We start from the raw sequence: 19,025 nt of genomic DNA, 5'->3' as shown, positions 1-19,025 counted from the left end.
TAATTAAAGCCAGAACAATCTCATCTCTAATCCAACAGCTCTGCAATGAGTGTTTCATTTATAGAGCCTTCAAAGTTTTTTTTTGAGACTGTATGAGAGACAGAGCTCCCTGTATGTACAAAGAGGTATTAATCTGCTATGTGTGCTTTAGGTCTGTAAGACGTAGGTTGTACCTTTTTTTGCACTTCTTTGACCTAAATGCCAATTCAGCATCAAATTTGATGATTTTTAGGCAGGTTAATGTACTATAATACAAGATATACTGTAACAAAATGTTTTTTCCAATACCACACCACCTGTAGTCTTCAGTAATATAATTCTGTTTTATGCCTCTGTGCTGGCGACACCCAATGTTTGGAGGTGGTACGTTTTCAGGTTGTCTGTCTGCCTGTCGAATTCTAGTAAAGGCCATCTCTCAGGAACGCCTTGAGGTGGTTTCTTCAAATTTAGCACGAACGCCCTCTAGGACACAAGGAGGAACTGATTAGGTTTTGGTGGTCAGAAGTCACTGTGATCTCGCAACACGTATTTTTGGCCATAATTTAAGAATTCAGTGATAATTTTTGACAATAATTCAGGGACAGAAGGTGAGATTGTACCCTGATATCACATTTGCAGACATTGAATTGGTGACACTAATCTTAGGTGTCCTTTAAACTGTGCTGATTGTAAAGACCTTCTGTGCTGTCGGGTTGAAGATGTGTGTGAAGTGTCCATGTTTGCATTACAGTCTTCACTAGCTCATTGGTTCTGCTGATATTGATCTTCAGGTGATTGTTGAGCTCCATGTGGTGAAGCACTGTCAGTCCTCTGTCCTCCTCTGTAGAAATAGTCTCTCAGTGAAGACAGCATGTTACTCACTGGAAATCATTTATCTCACGTTTCAGCCAAAAATACACTTCATACCTTTTATTAAATTCCTTCAAAGCCTTCACCTCGTATGTTGGATGAGTCTGCACAGACATTGATGTAAAGTGCAACCTGACTGGTTGATTGCGAGGCGGTAGTTGCATCAAGAAATCAAGAAAGAACACATTAATACAACAGAATTTGTGTTGATAAGAACAAATGACAACAGACTGCTCTGGAATAAGGTGACACTTCAGTAAGAGATAACACTGTTATTAACCTCCGCTAAGGTTTCCCATCATAAGTGTTTGTCAGTTAGCAGGGTATCAATGACTTATCAATCAAATGATTCTCAAAGAATTTGGTGGAAATTTAGGCCATGGGGCAAAGAGTAAGTGATTTGTTTCTGGTGTCGTTGGCAGCACCATGCGGCCTTCTTTAAAGCGCTTTATATTTTGACTCTTGCATAGTAACATGTAAAAGCAAAATTTGCCATTTCAAAGCATTTCTGCTCTAAAAATCATAGCAGCCATCAGCCAATCAGCATGATTGTCTGCCGCTGCTGCATGATGCTGAGGCATGTGTGGCCTTTACGTAGGTATACACTCTGAGTGTGTTCTAATTAAAAAGGTAAGAACACCCATTAAAGAAGAAGAAGAAGAAGAAGAAGACCCATTAAAAATGCAACAAACTAAAACCGACAAAACATTTGATTTACTTTGTACATTTGAACATTCTGTTTACAATCATCCTCACATATTGTACCAACGGAACAATTTTGGCACTGTCAATAAAATGCACGGTATCAATGAGAAAAGTTGAGTCCATGCACTAATGGATGGACTAAAGATGATACTCCTGAATAAATATATCCAGTCTTGGAAATAAATTGACCAAAAATGACTTGAAATTTACTGTATTGCATTTTTAAGTCCTCTTATTGTAGAATCGTCCATACTATACCTTGAGAATGAGGAAAAATCTATGATATTCCACACTTCCCGTGCCACACTTCCCTCGCTCGGTGATTACTGTCAATCAATTAACCACCTGAAGAAACTTCAGCAATGTCTGCACAGTACAGCAAGTGTCAGACAGTCATCATCATAGCTGAGAACATGCCAAATCAAAAAAGGAACTGTCAAACTCAACGTTTCAGATGACACAGACAACAAATCCTCAAAGAGCTCAGAAAAATGGAAATGTTTCCTGACAATGAAGCAAACCTGAGGTGCTGATGAAGACTGTGTCATACAGTCTGAAGCACCTGAAACAGCAAGTGGAGTCGAAACAGTTTTAACAGAACAACCAAATGAAAACACCTTACTTTATCATTACAGGGTTTTTTATTGATTATTTAATTGGGTGCAGTACAAAGCATCCACAGCAACACAATCGTCGGTCAGATTAGTTCAGCCTGCAGAGCGGAGACAGCAGAGCCTCCAGCTTGGTTTTAGCCATCATCCCACTGCTGACCCACACTATTAGCAACCTTAGCAACACTGTCTGTTAGCTGCACGAGTGGCTGTATGTGATTAGACTGGGACTGTCCTACACACTAATAATGAAATCAACCCATCTAGTGTCTTTCAGATTAGATAAGCAGGCATTTAGTGTCCAATCTAGTGAAGCAGGTATTGAAAGTGACACTGGAAAAAGTAATGAGTAAACATCAAGTGATAACTAAAAACAGAGTCCAAGTTCCTTAGCTGATTGCACACTAAGAAACACAGACCATGCAGCACAGTGGTAGACAGGGAGTTTATCGCTTTACAGGCTGGATGCAGGGCGGCTGGAAGCAGGTGAGCTGGAGCTGCATGCTGCTTTTAAACTTGTTCAGCAGCTCTTCCAATAACCTGACAAAAGAGATGCAAAAAACATCAATCCTGTGAAATGAATCTTAAAATCATGAAGCAAACAGTGAAAGATCACAGTCACTTTCATTGGTTAACAGTATGTGACTCACTTCTTATCAGCTCCGCTGTGTAGCTGAGGAAGGGCGTCCAAAGCCATTTTGAAGCTTGCACTAGAAACAAGAAGCTCAGTTAAAACTTTATTTTAAAAAATGTGGAATTTAATGGCAGCAGCACATTTGAACAAATTTGGGACAGGGTCATGTTTGGCACTTCGTTGCATCACCTCTTCCTTTAACATCGCTCTGTAAGTGTTTAGAAACTGAGTGGAATGTTTTCTCATCCCTGCTAGATGTATGTGTATGTATTTCAGCTGCTCAACAGTTCAGGGTCACCTTTGTCATATTTTATGTTTCATAAAATACCAAACATTTTCAATGGATGACAGGTCTGGACTGCAGGCAGCCAGTTCAGCACCTGGACTCCTTCACTGTGCAGCCGTGCTGTTGGCACATGAGCAGAACGTGGTTTGTTGTTGTATTGCTGAAATAAACAAGGCCTTCCCTGAAAAGCCGTCTGCTTGGCAGCACATGTTGCTCCAAACCTGCAGATATCATTCAGCATTAATGGAGCCTCACAGGTGTGCAGGTTAGCCAGGATGCTGGCTTTTGAACTGTGTGCCGATAACAAGCCGGACGGTCCCTCTGCTCTTTAGCCAGGAGGAAGCGGCGTCCATCATTTCCAAAAAGAATTTCAGATTCTGACTCGTCAGACCTCAGGACAGCTTTCTTCTTAAATGAGCTCAGGACCAGAGGAGGCGGCCTGTTTCTGGATCTGGTTTGTATACGTTTCCTCTTTGAATGGAAGAGTTTCAGCCTGTGTTTGTGGCTGATGTGATGAAGTGCGTTCACAGACGAGGGTTTCTTGAAGTGATCCTGAGCTCGTGCCACAGCATCGTGTCTGTTTTCAATGCAGAGCCGTCTGAGGCCTGAAGGTCTCGTCCAGCCAGTACTGGTTTTGCGCCTTGTTCCTCGCGTACAGATTCCTTCAGATTCTCTGAATCTTTTAATGACATTACGTGCTGTAAACAATCAAATCCCCAAATTCTTTGCAGCTTTATGTTGAGAAACATTCTTCTTAAATTGTTGCGTTATTTGGCAGCGCAGTCAGTCAGAGTGCTGAACCCCTCCCCATCTTTACTGCAGACAGACTCAGCTTCTTCTTCACACTCGCTCATGTTACTCACCTGTTGCCGGTTAACCTCTTCACTGTGAGATGTTCCACCTGCTGTTTTATTTTAGCCCAACTTTTTGGAAACAAAGTTTTAAGTCTGTGTGCGTTTGCAGCCATGAACACTGACCTCCCCACATGAACACATACATGTACGCAGTGTGTGTACATACAGACACACACACACACACGCAGAGCTTGCACACAGCAGAACCAGATTACTTTCACTTCCTTTCCATAACCCACCAAGTAACATAAATAGGGATTGTAGTGAGGGATGTGTGACTGTGAAGATTTATGTTTGTGACATTCTGTGCCATAAATCACTGGGCTCATGCAGCGTGTGAGTTCCCCTCTGTGCCACTATGTGAATGCGTGTGTGCTGCACTTACTTGCTTTCAGCATTTAGGTATGTGGCTATGGCATCCCTCAGAGAGCACACTTCAAGTCGAGCCTGAGGGCAATGAGGGGTTATTAATACAACATCAACACAAAACATCAACTGTCAGCAGTTGGGAGCTTGAAGTGAATGATGGCATTATCAGAAACGATGGGTAAATCCCCGACGAATGTGAGGGTCGACTTATGAGTCAGGGTCTGACTATGAGTGATAAACTGCTTTGTAACTGCATGCTTGTGTCAGTGTATGCGTGTACCTGCAAGGCTCCATTTTTGCTGAAGGAGGACACGCATTGCATAAGGCGACACATCTCGTCTGCAACTGACTCAATAATTTTAGATAAAACCCGTGGAACCAGGTCCTTAGAGACCGTGAAGACCTGAGACAGATGAGGTTGGTAAAGACAGAGGAGACCAGAGAAAACAAACAAACAAACAAACAAACAAACAACAGCACAGAAAACAGCTGGTAAATCCAGGATTGGATAAAAAGGAGCGTGGTGTGTCAGTGGTGTGTTTGTACCTCAGCATGAACTGTGATGATGTTGACCAGAGCTTCCTTCAGGTAGTTCCTCACACCTGAGGGAGAGGGAGGTGCAACATGAGCAAACATCCAGGGAGACGCCATGATGGGATGCTACAAGAGCTAAATGGAAACCGATTTTATTTCAAAAACTCTTTCACCATGCAGATACAAACAACAGTTGCCGGGAGCAGTAGTTGGCAGAAAAGCGCGGTGTGTGTGTGGTGCTACAGGCAGCTCTGAAGTACAACACACACCAGTTGGATCGCAAAGTGCTGCGTCATTTGACACGTGTCAATTGATGCCCAGAGAACACTCTTGCGTTAATGCAATGCAAAATAGGACAGTGGCACCCCGCCACAGCTTGTACGGGAATCAGTGGGTGAAGGGGTTTCGACATGCATCAAAAGCTGCCAATGAGCTCTGCTCTTCGAGGAGGGACTCTTACTGTGCTTTAAGGGTTTACAGCAGAGGTCAAACGTGGCCTTTCGCTTCTTTTGGTGAAAGGATTTTGTATGTTCGATATATTGAAAAGAAAGATATTGAAGAAAGTGTCACTTTTGGGGTTGATGCTGCACCCAAAGATCAAAATAATGCAAACAGATGGAGCTGGAAGTGTGGCTACATGCACGGAGAAAAAGAGGTAATACATCGCGTGGAAGCTCAAAAAATCTAACAGTGAAACAAACAGAGGCAGCAACAGACTGAAAGTACTGAAACTCGCTTTCAATGCCTTGCAGCACCCACACATCAGCGCAAAGAGTGCAACAAGTGAAAGTATCATATCCTAGATCTGTGGTTTAGTGTCCAAAATGTTCCTCTTTCACATGCAGCCCAAACACACACTCGCAGGAACAGAGCAGAGCAAGGCCCGACTTTCGATCAACGCTGCCTTTTCAAACTGTCTAATGAGCTGCTGCCCATCTGAACATTCACTGCGAGCACTCGCAATCACACACACACACACACACACACACACACACACACACACACACACACACACACACACACACACACACACACACACACACACACACACACACACAGTGACATGTTGCTTCACATCCTGTGCTAAGGTAAACCACATACACGCATTTAAGTTTCACCTGGGTTGGAGTGCATCTGGTGAGCAAAAAGTCAAACTCATGTACACACACACACAGACACATATCGCTGCACACACCCACAGCTCAACACAAAGGCCATGAGACTCTTAGGGGGGCCAATAGGACGATACCAGTGGTGTTTACAGTAAGCCATCAAAGAGCTGTACTTTACACATGACACATGAGAACCACAACAACACAGATCACACCAGATATGCTGAGTTCTCATGTCATAGGACTGTTAGGGGCTCATTTCTGACATTACCAGGGTCTGCGGGTGATTTCCCACCACCCATACATCCCAGGCTTTCTCATGACACACGAGGGGGCGCACAGACTGAGCGTGCATCCAGTAAAGCGGCGCTGCGCAGTACCTGTTGGTGTCTGGCAGTCTCTCCAGTCAAAGTATCCAGCGTAGATGCCGGGCTCCAGAGAGCCCGCGATTGGGTCAGCTCGTCTCTCAATGTAGGCCTCAAAGAGATTCCTGTCCAGCTGTCGCACAGCGTCCACGCTCACCTGGCAGGTCAAAGACGCATAATGTTAGCACAGCAGAAAGACACAATATCTTTTTTACTGCTAAGTCTGATCAGGCTGAAATACTCCCAATCAGCAAATATACAATGCTTATTGTTGTTTAGCATCGTTGTCCTTCTGAAGCTGCATGTCTACATGATGAGAGCTTCTGACAAGCACAGGCAAAATCCTGCAATGTGTCAACATACTGAGATTCTGAAATCCACTGATGTTCATGTGTATGAAAGGGCTGGGCGATGGGAGCGAAACCACCATCAGGACAGAAATAAGAGCATCTTTCCAGTCGTGATATTGATCATGATGTGGGCTGTGCTTATACAGCACTTTTCTAACTTAGCAGACAAAGAGCTTCACCATTTGCTCTCATTCACCCATTCAGCACACACTCTTACACCCTCATGGTGCCTGAGCTGCCCTGCAAGGCCCTGGCCTGGCCATCATGTGGACATGAGAGGCTCAAAGGATTCATGGATGACCCGCTCTGCATCTTGAGCCACTGCTAAATGGCAGAATATTGTGTAAAATTCCCATCATTTAGTTTAACCAAAATCCCACAGATAATCATTTCCGGTCATATGAAACAGTAGAAAGCATCATATTGTCACACTGGACAGAAAACGTTTCAGAATTTGTCCGTTAGAAACTAATGCTGGTGGTTCATTTTCTGCTGGTTGACAAATCAACTTAATGATATGACAAATGTATGCAAAGCCACATACAAAAGTGATGTTCACTGACACTGAACTATTTCCCGCTCTCACAAATCACATCAGCACATCCTCAAAGCCGTGAAACAAAAACCTTGATGACTGCTTTCATTTGTTAAATTAACACATTTACTTGCTGGACATATTGGCAGAATTTGTTCCTCTTATCACCCTGTACAGTTTGTGGGTGTGTGATGGGAGATGCTTTAACTTTGAACTGTATATCCTGTTTGTAATATTTAGTGCTGCTTCAGAGGAAAGGTGTGGAGCGTTTGGCTTTATTTTCAGAAATATTTTACAGCTCCTTGCAGTGTTAATGGTGCAGCTGTGACAGTGGGGCAGCTGTGTATCACAGGGGAATTCTCATTTCTCAACAGCCATGAAGATTTGAAGATTAAAATCGAGACAAACTGCCACCCATATCTTTCTCTCTAAATATTAAAACACAAGATAAGTTAAAGTCAAAATCAATCTTTCAAAGAAAATTATATTCACTCATTTTTACAGGAAAACCAACCGAAGACTTCTTTGCTTTGTGATTCAGCCATTAGTCATTGTGTGCAATTGTGTGAGCGTGTGTGCGTGTCTGTGTGAAGAAGAGAGAGGGGTGAAGAATTGGAAGTGAGCTTCCAGGACAATGACCTTTACTTCATTTTAAAGAAAATAGTCATATCTGTGCTCAGAAGAGAGCGAGGGACCTTCAGCACCTCTCATCATTCAGCACAGAGCGCTTCTCATCAGCAGCATGAGGCTGAGCGCTCCTTCCTTTATGTGAGGACCTCACAGCACAGCTGTCATTAAGTGCCGCACTGACCCGCGTGATCTTCTCGATCCCTGTGAAGCCGTGTTTCTCGAAGTGGTCGGCCAGGTTCAGGAAGGTGTGCTTCTCCAGGTAGTGGCAGTTACTGAGGATGATCAGCAGACGCTGCTCCTGCGCACACAAACACATGTTCACACTTTCAGACTTGTTGGACTCTCATAGACTGGATGCAATCTCTAGACCCTGACCTTAACCACCACCAGTACACGCCAAGATAAGTCTAACCACAAGACTTAAAGTCTTAACCCTTTAACAGCCCGTTGAAGAAGTGAAGACCGGACAAAATGTCCTCATTTACCTTGAATGTCCTCCCTTTTCAAATACGTTTTCATTTTTCCAAATGTCCCCGCTTAAGCGAAGTGTTATGAAATCTCATCACTTTCCAAAAATTCCTCATTTTCTTGTTCAGGAAAATATCCTTAATTTACAGAAATGTCCTCACTTAACTAAACTGTCATCACGTTCCCTAAAGGGGTTTCAATTTGCAAACTTGTCCTCCCTTTTCTAAAACGTCTTCACTCTCTTAAGTCCTCACTGTCTAAAATTGTTGTCCTCACTGTCTTCAAACATTCTCTTTTTCTTAAAATGTCCCAAAATGCCTCGCTTTCTAAAAAGTTTTCTAAAAGTGCTCTCTTTTCAAACTCGTTGTCTTAAAGCAGTAAGTTTTCAATTTCTAAAAATGTCCTCGCTTTCTAAAAAAGGCCTTATTTTCTGAAATTGTGCTAAATTTCTAAAAATGTCCTCTTTATAAATGTCTTCAGCTAACTGAAATGTCCTCCCTTTGCAAAATGTCCTCCCATTTCTAAACTGTTCCCACATCCTCATTTTTGAAAATGACATCACCAAATGCCAAAAATACTCTCACTTTGCAAAAACGTCCCCACATTCCAAAGACATTCCCCCATGTCCTAAAATGTCCTTTGAGAACATGCCCCACTTTCCACAATGGTCTAATCTTGCAAAGAATCTCTAAACAAATTTCTAAATCTAATCTAAAATGTTCCACCTTCAAAAATGATCCTCATTTTTCAAACTTGGACTCATTTTCCTACAATCTGATGTCTTTGCTTTCCAACTCTGCACATTGCTGAAATGTCCTCTTCTTCCAAAATGTCCTTGCTCTCAAGGTCTAAAAGTGAAATTGGTCCTCCTTAACAAATAAACACAAACACAATAACTCATCCAAATGAACAAACAGCAGCAGGCAGACACAGAGGAGTGATGACAGAATGGTTAGCCTACATTCTGACAACCACAAATGATGTCATCATTGGCAGCAATTGTTTTCCACACTCTGTCTAACCAAGACTGCGGACCTACACACAAGGTGAGCGTCTTCAGAGCGCTGATGTAGCGATGGCAGCCAGACCTCATGGTGATGTGTTACTCGCCAAAATGTCAAAGAGTTTATATCATGGGTGACGCTAACTCTGGTCAGCTGCACTCAGTCGAGTCTGCCTGTGTAACCCCTGCTATACATATTTGGGCTGGGGAAACCCCATCTGCATCTTGCTCCATTTCCCTTTACCAGAAGCACTCTACGCCCTGCTCTTCCTCCTCGTCCACCTCGTCCTCCTCCCCTGCGCTTAACCCCCTTCACCAACATCTCAAACAAGTTACAGGAAATGAGGACGTATCTGCTTCTTGTCCACAACCAGGAAACAGCCAGATAACATTTGGTGGTTTTGAATGAGTGAGACACGTGTTTGTCTGGTTGTGTGAGGGAGAGAGCCCACACTCTGGTGATGAATGTGGGACTTCAGGTCTATTAACCCCAAACAGTTTCAAGGAAATAATAAAAAAAAACCCCATCACGCTTACAGATGTTGGACTGAAGCCCTCCTGAATGCCAGGAAACCGATCCGGAGAGGACAGGTCCACAGAAATGCTGCTGCACACACAGGACAGATTTGATTTGATTTGTTTTCAGGGTCGAGCACACTCTAATCACAGATATAAATAAGTAATCTGAATACTCACTGGGACGTATCAATGTCTGCATCTGTTTTAGTGCTCAGCTGCTCCAAACAGTTGATAAAAACCTGTGTTGAGCACATGAACACAATTCAGGCATGATGTGAAAAACAGACTACTGCCAAGATCATACCCAGATTTAGATGTTAGGGACGCTAACAGGTGAGTCAGTGCTTCAGTGACAGTGTATATACCAGAAGGTGCAATAGTTGTGCAGGTTGGTCACCTCAATGGTGTCTATAAACTGAGTCTTACAAGTTCACTGCGTGTCACACTATGAGAGATGCACAAAGGAAATCTTGGTGGCAGTCTACGTCAGAGTGAAAGATATCAGTTTAGCACTGCATTGTCAATAGAAACTAGAATTACCAACTCGTGGTTGTATCAAGTTGCACTTTACATCGATGTCTAAGGTGAAGACTTTGAAGGAATTTAATAAAAGGTATAAAGTATTTTTTGGTGATACTGAAGTTCTCACTATACTGAAAACAACAATCACCTAAAGCTCAATATCAGCACAACCAATGAGCTTGTGGTGACTACAATGCTTCAAATATGGATGCTTCTGAAGAGAAACATGCAGAGTAATGCCAGAAAAGTGTTTTTGCACAACATTATGATGTCAATCCAAGTGCCATCACTTCATTTTGTCCTGTGAGACGTGTGTGAAATGCTGTTACCAAAATCTAATCAGCTCATCTTTGAGCCTAAGTGAACATTTGAAAGAAATTCCTCGTGATGTTCCTGAAATATGGTGTTGGTGACAATGGGACGTAGATAGGTACAGATGGATGGACGACCTGAAAACATGCGTGTGGCCACAGCTGTGTGCCAGCGCAGAGGCATAGAAAACTAACAGCTTTAGCTGCTGTCATATTTAAGCAAACAAGGTCCAGCCTTAAAAGACAACAATATAACATGACAGATATGTATCACTTCATGACATACTCAGGCACACTGGGACTCTGGTTCTAAATATCTGACACCATCAGACTTTTGCCTTTGGTTGTCAACGCTCTAACGTTCTCCTCCTTTTTGTGGAGTTGCTTTTTTTACCCAAAGTTTATCCAGATGTCTTGAGCTGTAGATCATATCCTCACCTGAAGCCTTGAGCGTGACAGCTAAACCTGCAGGTGGTGGACCTTCACCGTGTGATCTAGGATCACTGCTTTTAACTAACGACCAAAGATTTCACTATGTTTCTCTCACAGCTGTCAACTGTCATCTTGGACAGCCCAAGATCACAGTTTAACCAGTTGTTTAACCAGAGGATTAAAGGCTTAAACTGTGGGCCAACTGCACGTTAAATGGGTTTGGGATGTGAAATGATCATTTGTACATCCAGTGAGTTAAATGCTGCCTTCCATGCTTTTCTGTGTGTTGTTGAAAACATAGACAATGTAACCATATGTGTCATTCCGGCTGCAGGCCTACCTTCATTATGCCCACACTGAGCTCTGTGGCCTGGTCCTGGACCTGCTCCAACTGCAGCACCTGATGAAAAGACAGTGAGACAACATCAGAGAAGTCCTACTATCCTACTCAAGTTCATTAAAATCAGAGGTTGCAGTATTACTTGTGTGCTTTTATTGCCATGATATGTTGTGTTTGTGAAGCACAATCTCATACAATCGCTGTACAGTTTCTTTGTTAAATATAGGTCTGCATGAGCAAGCACTCAAAACAAGCTGTGAAAGGCAAGTTGTGATTTGGATCATCACACGGACACTTCTTGTAGTTAATGTATTTGCAAGGATGATTGCAGGTGATTCTCTCACGTTGATTTCTCCTGCTTTGATCTCCATTGGCTCTTTGAGGGACTGCAGCATCTGGATCATGCACTGTTCAAACTGTGAAGGCTGCACAAAACACGAGGGAGAGAACATGCAGATGACAAAACGAGTCTGACATGTGACTTACAGTTTGCTACAGTATCTATCACCTCTCGTTAGGCGTGACGTGATTGATGCATAGGCACATCCTTACCAGGCTGGTGATTCCCTCATTATCTACAACCCAGTCCTCCTTCTCAGCAAGTCTCTTGACATCTGAGAATGAAAAAGCACAAATATGAATCGTGAGGGCAATTACTTCAAACCTCTCTACCTCAACCTCTCTTTGAAGTCACAGACAAAAGGAAAAGCCTCTCTACATGCGAAGTGTGGTCACTTTCATACAGGGTCATTACAACGGAATATAGACAGAATTAAAGCCTTTCTGAAGGGGAAGTAAAACATGATATAAAATCAAACTGTCAAAATCACAATTTGATGTGTGCAGGGTGGAAAGTTCAGAGACAATCAGTCACTCTTCTCTAAATGACCATGACTAACCGCAAGTGAAACTGAGCATGTCTGGTTTTAGTCTCATAGCACTTTCGCCATTACTACCTGGAAGTTGTATGAGGTAAAAGGTGACAGTTGAGGACACTGACCATCAAATACTCAAGAGGAGAGCTATATACTAATTGTTATAGTACACTGTTTTTGCGGTTAGTACAGAAGAAACCAATGTACGAGGGGTGGGTGGTACATCAGCTTCCTCTCTGGTGTCATGCTCCGTCATGATTTTGCAAAACTGTCATTCCCATAAAAAATGTTTTAGCATATTAACAATAATGTTCTTTACTGTGGCTGCAATAACATGCAGGTAGATGGCAACACACGTACTCATAGAACTGGAGTTACAGCCAGTAACTGGCAAATGAAATGAGTAAATGACAGAATACGTGCACAAACGGACACCAGTAAAACTGTGACTTAGGAATGACACAGCCAATTAAACTTAAAGAGAAAGCTACATGTGTTTGTAAGGATTCAATTAAGATTTATTCTTTAGTTTTCCAGTGCAAACACACTTGTTATAAAACTTAAAATTGGATGAAATACACATTTAAAATTTGAATATACCAAATGCCAAAAAGAGTTTTCATGTAGTGTATAAATATTTATAACAACTAAGATTACTTGGGGGCACAATCAGCATCTCATTTGTATTTAGTTCAGAACATAACATGGCATGTGTCTGGGGGAAAAAAGGAAGGAAGTTTCAGAAATTTTATGAAACCTATCTTTTGAAAATCTTGTTAATTTTCAATGGTCACTTTCAACCAACGCCTCATCTACATCCTCTTCGCTCCATTACTGATCCTGCTCACCCTCACCTTCTGTCGTGTGCAGCAGAGTCACCATGAGGCAGTGCACTCTCAAATCCAGCAGCAGATCCTGGATCACCTGCAGCAAATCATTTGGGATCTCTAGAGCAGACAGAGCCTCATGACAAGCCCTGCACGACAAACAGCAGAGGCAACAGAGAGAGTGAGAGGCGTGAAGATTAAAATCCATATGACCACGTCACAACCGCACACAATCAATGACACACACACACACACATGTCCAAACAATCAGTGCGACAACCTGACGGTGTGGATGATTTGTGTCAGCCAGGCTCCGGTGAGCTCGGTCTTGTTCTCCCAGCCTCCGTAAAGACTCTGCTCCGCCTGTGGCAGGGTGGCGGGGAGGAGAGCCCCTCGAACGAGCTTCACCAGCCGATGGGTCATCTCCTCGATCATTTTCTATAAAACACACAGCATGTGCACCCCAGTACTTGGGTTTAGGTGGCATTCATCATAAAAACAACTGTGGAGCTGAGTAAGACTGTCAGAATAACATTTCTGTGTAAACAGTCCCAATGAAGCATACTTTAAAGTCATTCTGTCTCTGTCTGGCATTCTTCTTGGATTTTTCCACCTGCCCAGATTTCTCTCCAGTCTGCAGAAGAAAGAATGAACAAGAAACACTAACGTTTAGCACGATCTGCAAATTAAAACAAAGATTTTATTCTCATCAGGCTCAAGACAATATACTTTTTAACCATAAAGAGCCAGTCCACCTAAAAAAACCCTGTTTTTATCTGTTACCAGTTTTCATAGGGAATATTTTTGCAGTGTGTTCTATGTATTATCCGGAGTAACAGTGGATTTGTTTTCTTCCGTACTCTGAGCACCACAAATGAAATTACAACCACCTCCATTGTTTTTGGGTGGAGGGAGAAATCTCAGAGAAGAATATCAAACTATCTGAAAGGCAAGACCCCACAAGAGGGAAGCGGGGAGAAAAGCGTTGTTGTGGTAAGAGTGAACCCCCGAAGTGTACTGATTGTAGTATTTCTATCTATTTGTGTTAATGGTGACTGTAACAGCTTCTCAGGCCTTTACCTCACTAAAAAGACTTCCATTAACATAAGAGATCCAAAGCTTCCAGAAGTTGGGCAGCTGACCGATCACCACGTCTGACAGCTTCTCCACAAACTGCACCTGCTGCGGAGTTTCAAAGCGCCAGGCTGCAACAAAACACACACATGCTGTGCTACACTCTACACACACTCAATACCAATGTACAATGTAAATGATGACCAAGCAAGTTGTGCTGCATTAAAACATCAGAGTGCTTCTGTGATTCAAAGAATCACAGATGAATATGTCTCATTTCCAGGCACAGCGGGCAGCCGTTGTTTTTTGTTTGCATGTTTACCGTACTGCCCGAAGTAAAGGGATAAGCTGCAGCTCCCTTACGCACGACTCTTACACACTGTGATTTCCCCTAAGCACTGTACATGGCAAAAAGTGTCACACACACAAACAAACAAAAGCACAGTCAGAGTGAGGCTCAGACAGGGAAGCCCCTCCCGAGCACCGAAAGTGTGGGTGAGATGTAAGATGATTGTGGCGCTCACTGCTGGGTCGTGGTGTTCGCAGGCTGCCCCCTCTCTTCAGAGACGCAGTGTGGCTGAGTCTGCCGAGGGCTGACGGACGGGTATCCCCCTCTGGGTCGAGAGCTCCGGCACCCACTGACAGACATAACGAAGGGAGGAGAAAGGGGCCAAGAGATGAGAAATGAACTCAGAGGAAAAAGAAACACATACTTCAGATATCAAATAATCAAATAAGCCATTTTCATAATTCCACATTCCTCAATAAGCTCGGCAGGCTTTCACACCAAACAATCCTCGCTCGCCCCTCTCGGCCTTTCTTTATTTGTCTTCTGATCCGTCTCTGCCGTGGCCCACAGCTGAGAGAATGTCCCGTTGTTTCCAGGGTGAGGAAACAGAGCTGTGGGCTTTGTGAAAACTGGGGTGAAGTGGGTTTACGTCGACCACACCGGGCTCAGTTAGTCTGATCCTCATGTGAGAACAAGAGCTCCACTAGATGGCAACAGGGAGCTTTGCAGCTGCGGCGAATGAGAGAGCTGCAACCACACACTCCTATCTCAACTAGTGAGATAACTTTAGTGCTGTGAATCCATGAGATAAGTTTTAAGATAAGGTGAAGGTTGAAAACTAGAATGAAAGTGAAACACTGCAGAGCTGAGAGGGGATCAAAGTTACTACAACGAAAATGAAACTTAAAAGACAAGTTTGTGCAACGCTGCAGAACGCCTACATGTAGTTTGTCTAAATGAAGAGAAACGGATGGCCACATTTCCAAAACATGTGTCTGACACACATTGAGAAATCCCCAAGCAAAGGTGCAAACATGGTTGAGCTGGCCGTTCACACAACACAACCCTACGCTCTAGAAAATGGAAGGAAATTTTCATTTGTCATTCGAGTCTGTAAACACGCCGAGGTGTCTCACGTTACACTTACACACAGACACACAGTGTCTTACAGAGCAGTGCAGTCTGTCTCTGTGATGTTTTCCTCTCTTTTTACAGGGAGGAGAGCTGCTGTTGATCCAGGTGTCAGCTGAACCCCCAGCGTCCTCAGAATGCACAAGATGTAAGAAGCATGTGTGTGCGTGAGACAGTCGAGGTGTGAGTGCGTGTGTGCGTGCAGGGCTGCTTTAATGTGGTTAAAACTATTTGTTACACTGCTGTGTTGTTTCTTGCTAAAAGTTTGTAGGTTTAAATATAGGAAGCTGTGTGTGTGTGTGTGTGTGTGTGTGTGTGTGTGTGTGTGTGTGTGTGTGTGTGTGTTGAAGACACTGAGACAATGTGTGTCACCTGCTCACTTCCTCATCAGGTCTGATGCTTCTCAGGTCGGATGAGTTCCTGTTCCCTGAGGGGTCACTGACCCTGACCACAGCCATACACATGCACACACACACACATGCGCTAACACACCGAGCTAAGTCCTGTTTAAATTTAGCTAATTTCCGACACAAAAGAATAAAAAAGTCTCATCACCTTTCACACATTTTTTTTTTTTAGATTTTCACTCATATGTCACACGTTACGTCCTCACAGACTTCGGGTCTGTGGTACTTTCTGTTACTTTGCTAAAAAAAACAGCAAATGGTAAAACAACCGTTTTTTTGTTCCGCAAACTGCATTTTTCAAATTAGATTTTGGTTTTATTTACTTCTTCATTCTTTATTTTTTAATCCAAGTTTCACCATCTTTGTCAGATTACACAGATGAACAGATAACAGAGAATAAACAGAAAGCTCCTGGATTTCTTGCAGGAGAAACGAAAAAAAACAAAATACACACACTCTTACGAGTACGCCACACACTGATACACTTGCAAACATGCTATGTGAGGCGCAATAATAATTAACACGTTTCTCCGAGAGTGGTACTGACTGGGTTTAAATCACAACCGCATGTTTTCCAGTCAAACCTAAGAACACTGGAATCGCTCTAATTGTTCACTGACAAAACTATTTTCCTAAGAACAAAATTTCCTGCTAATTGTATTGATATTGGCAGAAGAAGCTCTGTTCAGGAAGTAAGACTACTGCTGTTTATAATTGAATTGGGCAGAGTCAGATTGCAGCACCGGGGCACGATGGGAGTGTTTGGACATACGGAAGCAACTTGCACTGCTATGCTTCCTCACTAGAAAACTCAGGCTTCAGGCTTTTGTTGCAACAGAGACGGATGGGCCCATTTCACGTTTAAGGCAGTTTATGTGGTAATTAATGGAATCATAACTGCACCAGAACGGCCTTTGGCCTCATATTCTGGACTGAGAAACAAAAGAGACAGAGAAAATGACATCAGTTAGTGCAAACATGACTGATCCATGACAGGAATAATCCCTGCCACGTGTGATGCTGACAATAGTGTAAAAGATGGCTTAGAAATACACCGAGCTGCTAAATGTCATACCAGAAGGAAGAGGAGGCCGCCTGCAGATGGGGAGGCTGTGAGGTACCAGTAAGGGGGATTCTGGCTATTTGAGATGGGGGTGAGGGTGGGGGGAGGGGGGGCTGGGGTCGGGGGAATGTAGTGGATGTGGTTTTAGGACGGTGGCTGCCTGGGTGGAGGGATGTTTCAGGAGGCACGGGTTTCGTACTTGAGCGAGAGGTGAACAGCAAAGACCGGGGATGGTAAATAGCTACCAGGTGTGTGTGTGTGTGTGTGTGTGTGTGTGTGTGTGTGTGTGAGAGAGGGGAAGAGGTGGGGATAGAGGGGCTCTCTGTAAAGTGTGACAGCAGAGGGGACAGGAGATAGCTAGCTGTGGCAAATAATAAGAATAAGGCGTGTGCACTTTACTGTACGCGTGTATGAGTGTGTGTGCTCCTGTCATTATGATCCCATTCACACCTGGTATTAACATGCAATCTCTATCCAGATGAGGAAAAACTAATGTTAATACAAGGCGTAAATGCATCGTGATCAGAACGTGATGGGATCTGCCGGACCACATCTAGAGGCAGTCTGGCTGGCATTGTGGTCGGATCCGTACAACATGATAGGAATAAGAAAATAAAATATAGGTACATTTAGACAGTGAGCAGAAACGTGCCTCTAATTACTGATTGTACGTGCCATGAAAGCACCAAATGATGCATTATTCAACAGTGTGAAAAATGAAAGCAATATGGGTGGAAAATGACTAAGAGTAAGAAATAATTGTGTGTGCAACAGTGGGCGCTGCACTCATCTGTGCAGCTGGTCTGCATAGGCATATCATTTATCTTTTCACCGTGTAGCTGACATACCAGTACTGTAACACACCAGGACAACCTGACACAATGTTTTTTTTATACGAAGAAAGGAATAACTTCATGTACTCCATGTGCCAAATTTACAAGAGGGGACAAATGATGAAAAAATCTTCATAGACAGCATTTGAGAAAGTTTCGAAAGTTTCCCCTTACTCAACAACTCACAACACTGATTTTTTGAAGGGAGTCTGGGGCTGATTTGCCACACCATAAAATGACTCACGTACAGATTTTGCTCTGGAGGACAGAGATCTGATCTCAATGAGGAGAACGAGAATGCATTAAAAATAGCAGGCTTAAACACGAAGGAAAGATCATTTATTATCCAGATAATGCATCTGGATGCGGATATACTTTAATACCAGTACGTGTGTGTGTACGTATACTGTATAAGACTGTCCTCACCAGAAAAATGACAGCATTGGTCATTTGTTGAAACACTTCAGGGTACCCTGTTGTGTTTGTCACCCACAGGAGCAATGCTGGCTGCAAGGTGTTCTCACACACTTACACTGTGAATTAAAGGTCACATGATGACCACTGGCTAAAAAAACAGCCGTGAATACATATTTTGGAGCATCAACAACACTCAGCGTGACTCTTTGTGTTATCACAAGTTGATATCTCGGTCCAATAAAAAATTGTTTTTGCAGATTTATGTAACAAATATCAAGCAGAGAAGAAGTCTACTGAGCACGCTCTATGGAAGCTTGAAAACCGTTTTGCCGTACACAGCAAAAAATCAGCTTTACAAATGTTTTGATGAGAAACTCCAAATGTAAACAGAATTGTGTTTATTTATGTGAAAACTTCACAGGGTACCTTTAAAACGACCTACATTTACATTTTCCTCACAAGTGATCTCATGTGGTTGTGCGAATGAAGACTGTCCTCTCTCGGTGGCAGAGGTGGAGGCAGTGTGACGCTATTGACACCACCGCATAAAAGTCTTAGCAAAGGGGGTCGGGGGGGACTTATAAACCTGAGCTCGACAGTGGATACCGCAGCTCATGTCCCGCCTGCTGGAATCAGTCGTTTGGTTTCTTTTAAATATGAAGGTGATCTTCCTCGACTGA

The 19,025-nt window shown here is 43.1% G+C and overlaps 1 protein-coding gene across 2 annotated transcripts in view; it reads right to left on the bottom strand.

The window, feature by feature from the left end:
* Nucleotides 1-2,174: 2,174 nt before the first annotated feature.
* The window catches only part of exoc2 (exocyst complex component 2), a 47,385-nt gene continuing 30,534 nt past the window's right edge, over nt 2,175-19,025 (bottom strand). Inside the window, exons 12-28 of one of the 2 annotated variants that reach the window (XM_070961054.1) lie at nt 14,730-14,843; nt 14,212-14,336; nt 13,697-13,765; nt 13,412-13,569; nt 13,159-13,280; nt 11,982-12,043; nt 11,774-11,854; nt 11,430-11,489; nt 10,002-10,063; nt 9,843-9,912; nt 8,016-8,132; nt 6,335-6,476; nt 4,855-4,910; nt 4,589-4,711; nt 4,325-4,386; nt 2,816-2,875; nt 2,175-2,705 (exon numbers count right to left, since the gene is read on the bottom strand). In XM_070961054.1, coding sequence (XP_070817155.1) covers nt 2,612-2,705; nt 2,816-2,875; nt 4,325-4,386; nt 4,589-4,711; nt 4,855-4,910; nt 6,335-6,476; nt 8,016-8,132; nt 9,843-9,912; nt 10,002-10,063; nt 11,430-11,489; nt 11,774-11,854; nt 11,982-12,043; nt 13,159-13,280; nt 13,412-13,569; nt 13,697-13,765; nt 14,212-14,336; nt 14,730-14,843 — 1,577 coding nt within the window. In that variant the 3' untranslated portion in view covers nt 2,175-2,611. The remainder of the gene's footprint in view (nt 2,706-2,815; nt 2,876-4,324; nt 4,387-4,588; nt 4,712-4,854; nt 4,911-6,334; nt 6,477-8,015; nt 8,133-9,842; nt 9,913-10,001; nt 10,064-11,429; nt 11,490-11,773; nt 11,855-11,981; nt 12,044-13,158; nt 13,281-13,411; nt 13,570-13,696; nt 13,766-14,211; nt 14,337-14,729; nt 14,844-19,025) is intronic. The other variant, XM_070961055.1, reaches the window with a different exon arrangement.

This window comes from Chaetodon trifascialis, chromosome 4, assembly GCF_039877785.1.
Source record: "Chaetodon trifascialis isolate fChaTrf1 chromosome 4, fChaTrf1.hap1, whole genome shotgun sequence".
In the NCBI taxonomy this organism is placed as follows: Eukaryota; Metazoa; Chordata; class Actinopteri; order Chaetodontiformes; family Chaetodontidae; genus Chaetodon; species Chaetodon trifascialis.
The sequence above is the reverse complement of the archived record's forward strand: the minus strand, read 5'-3'. Positions and strand labels throughout refer to the sequence as shown.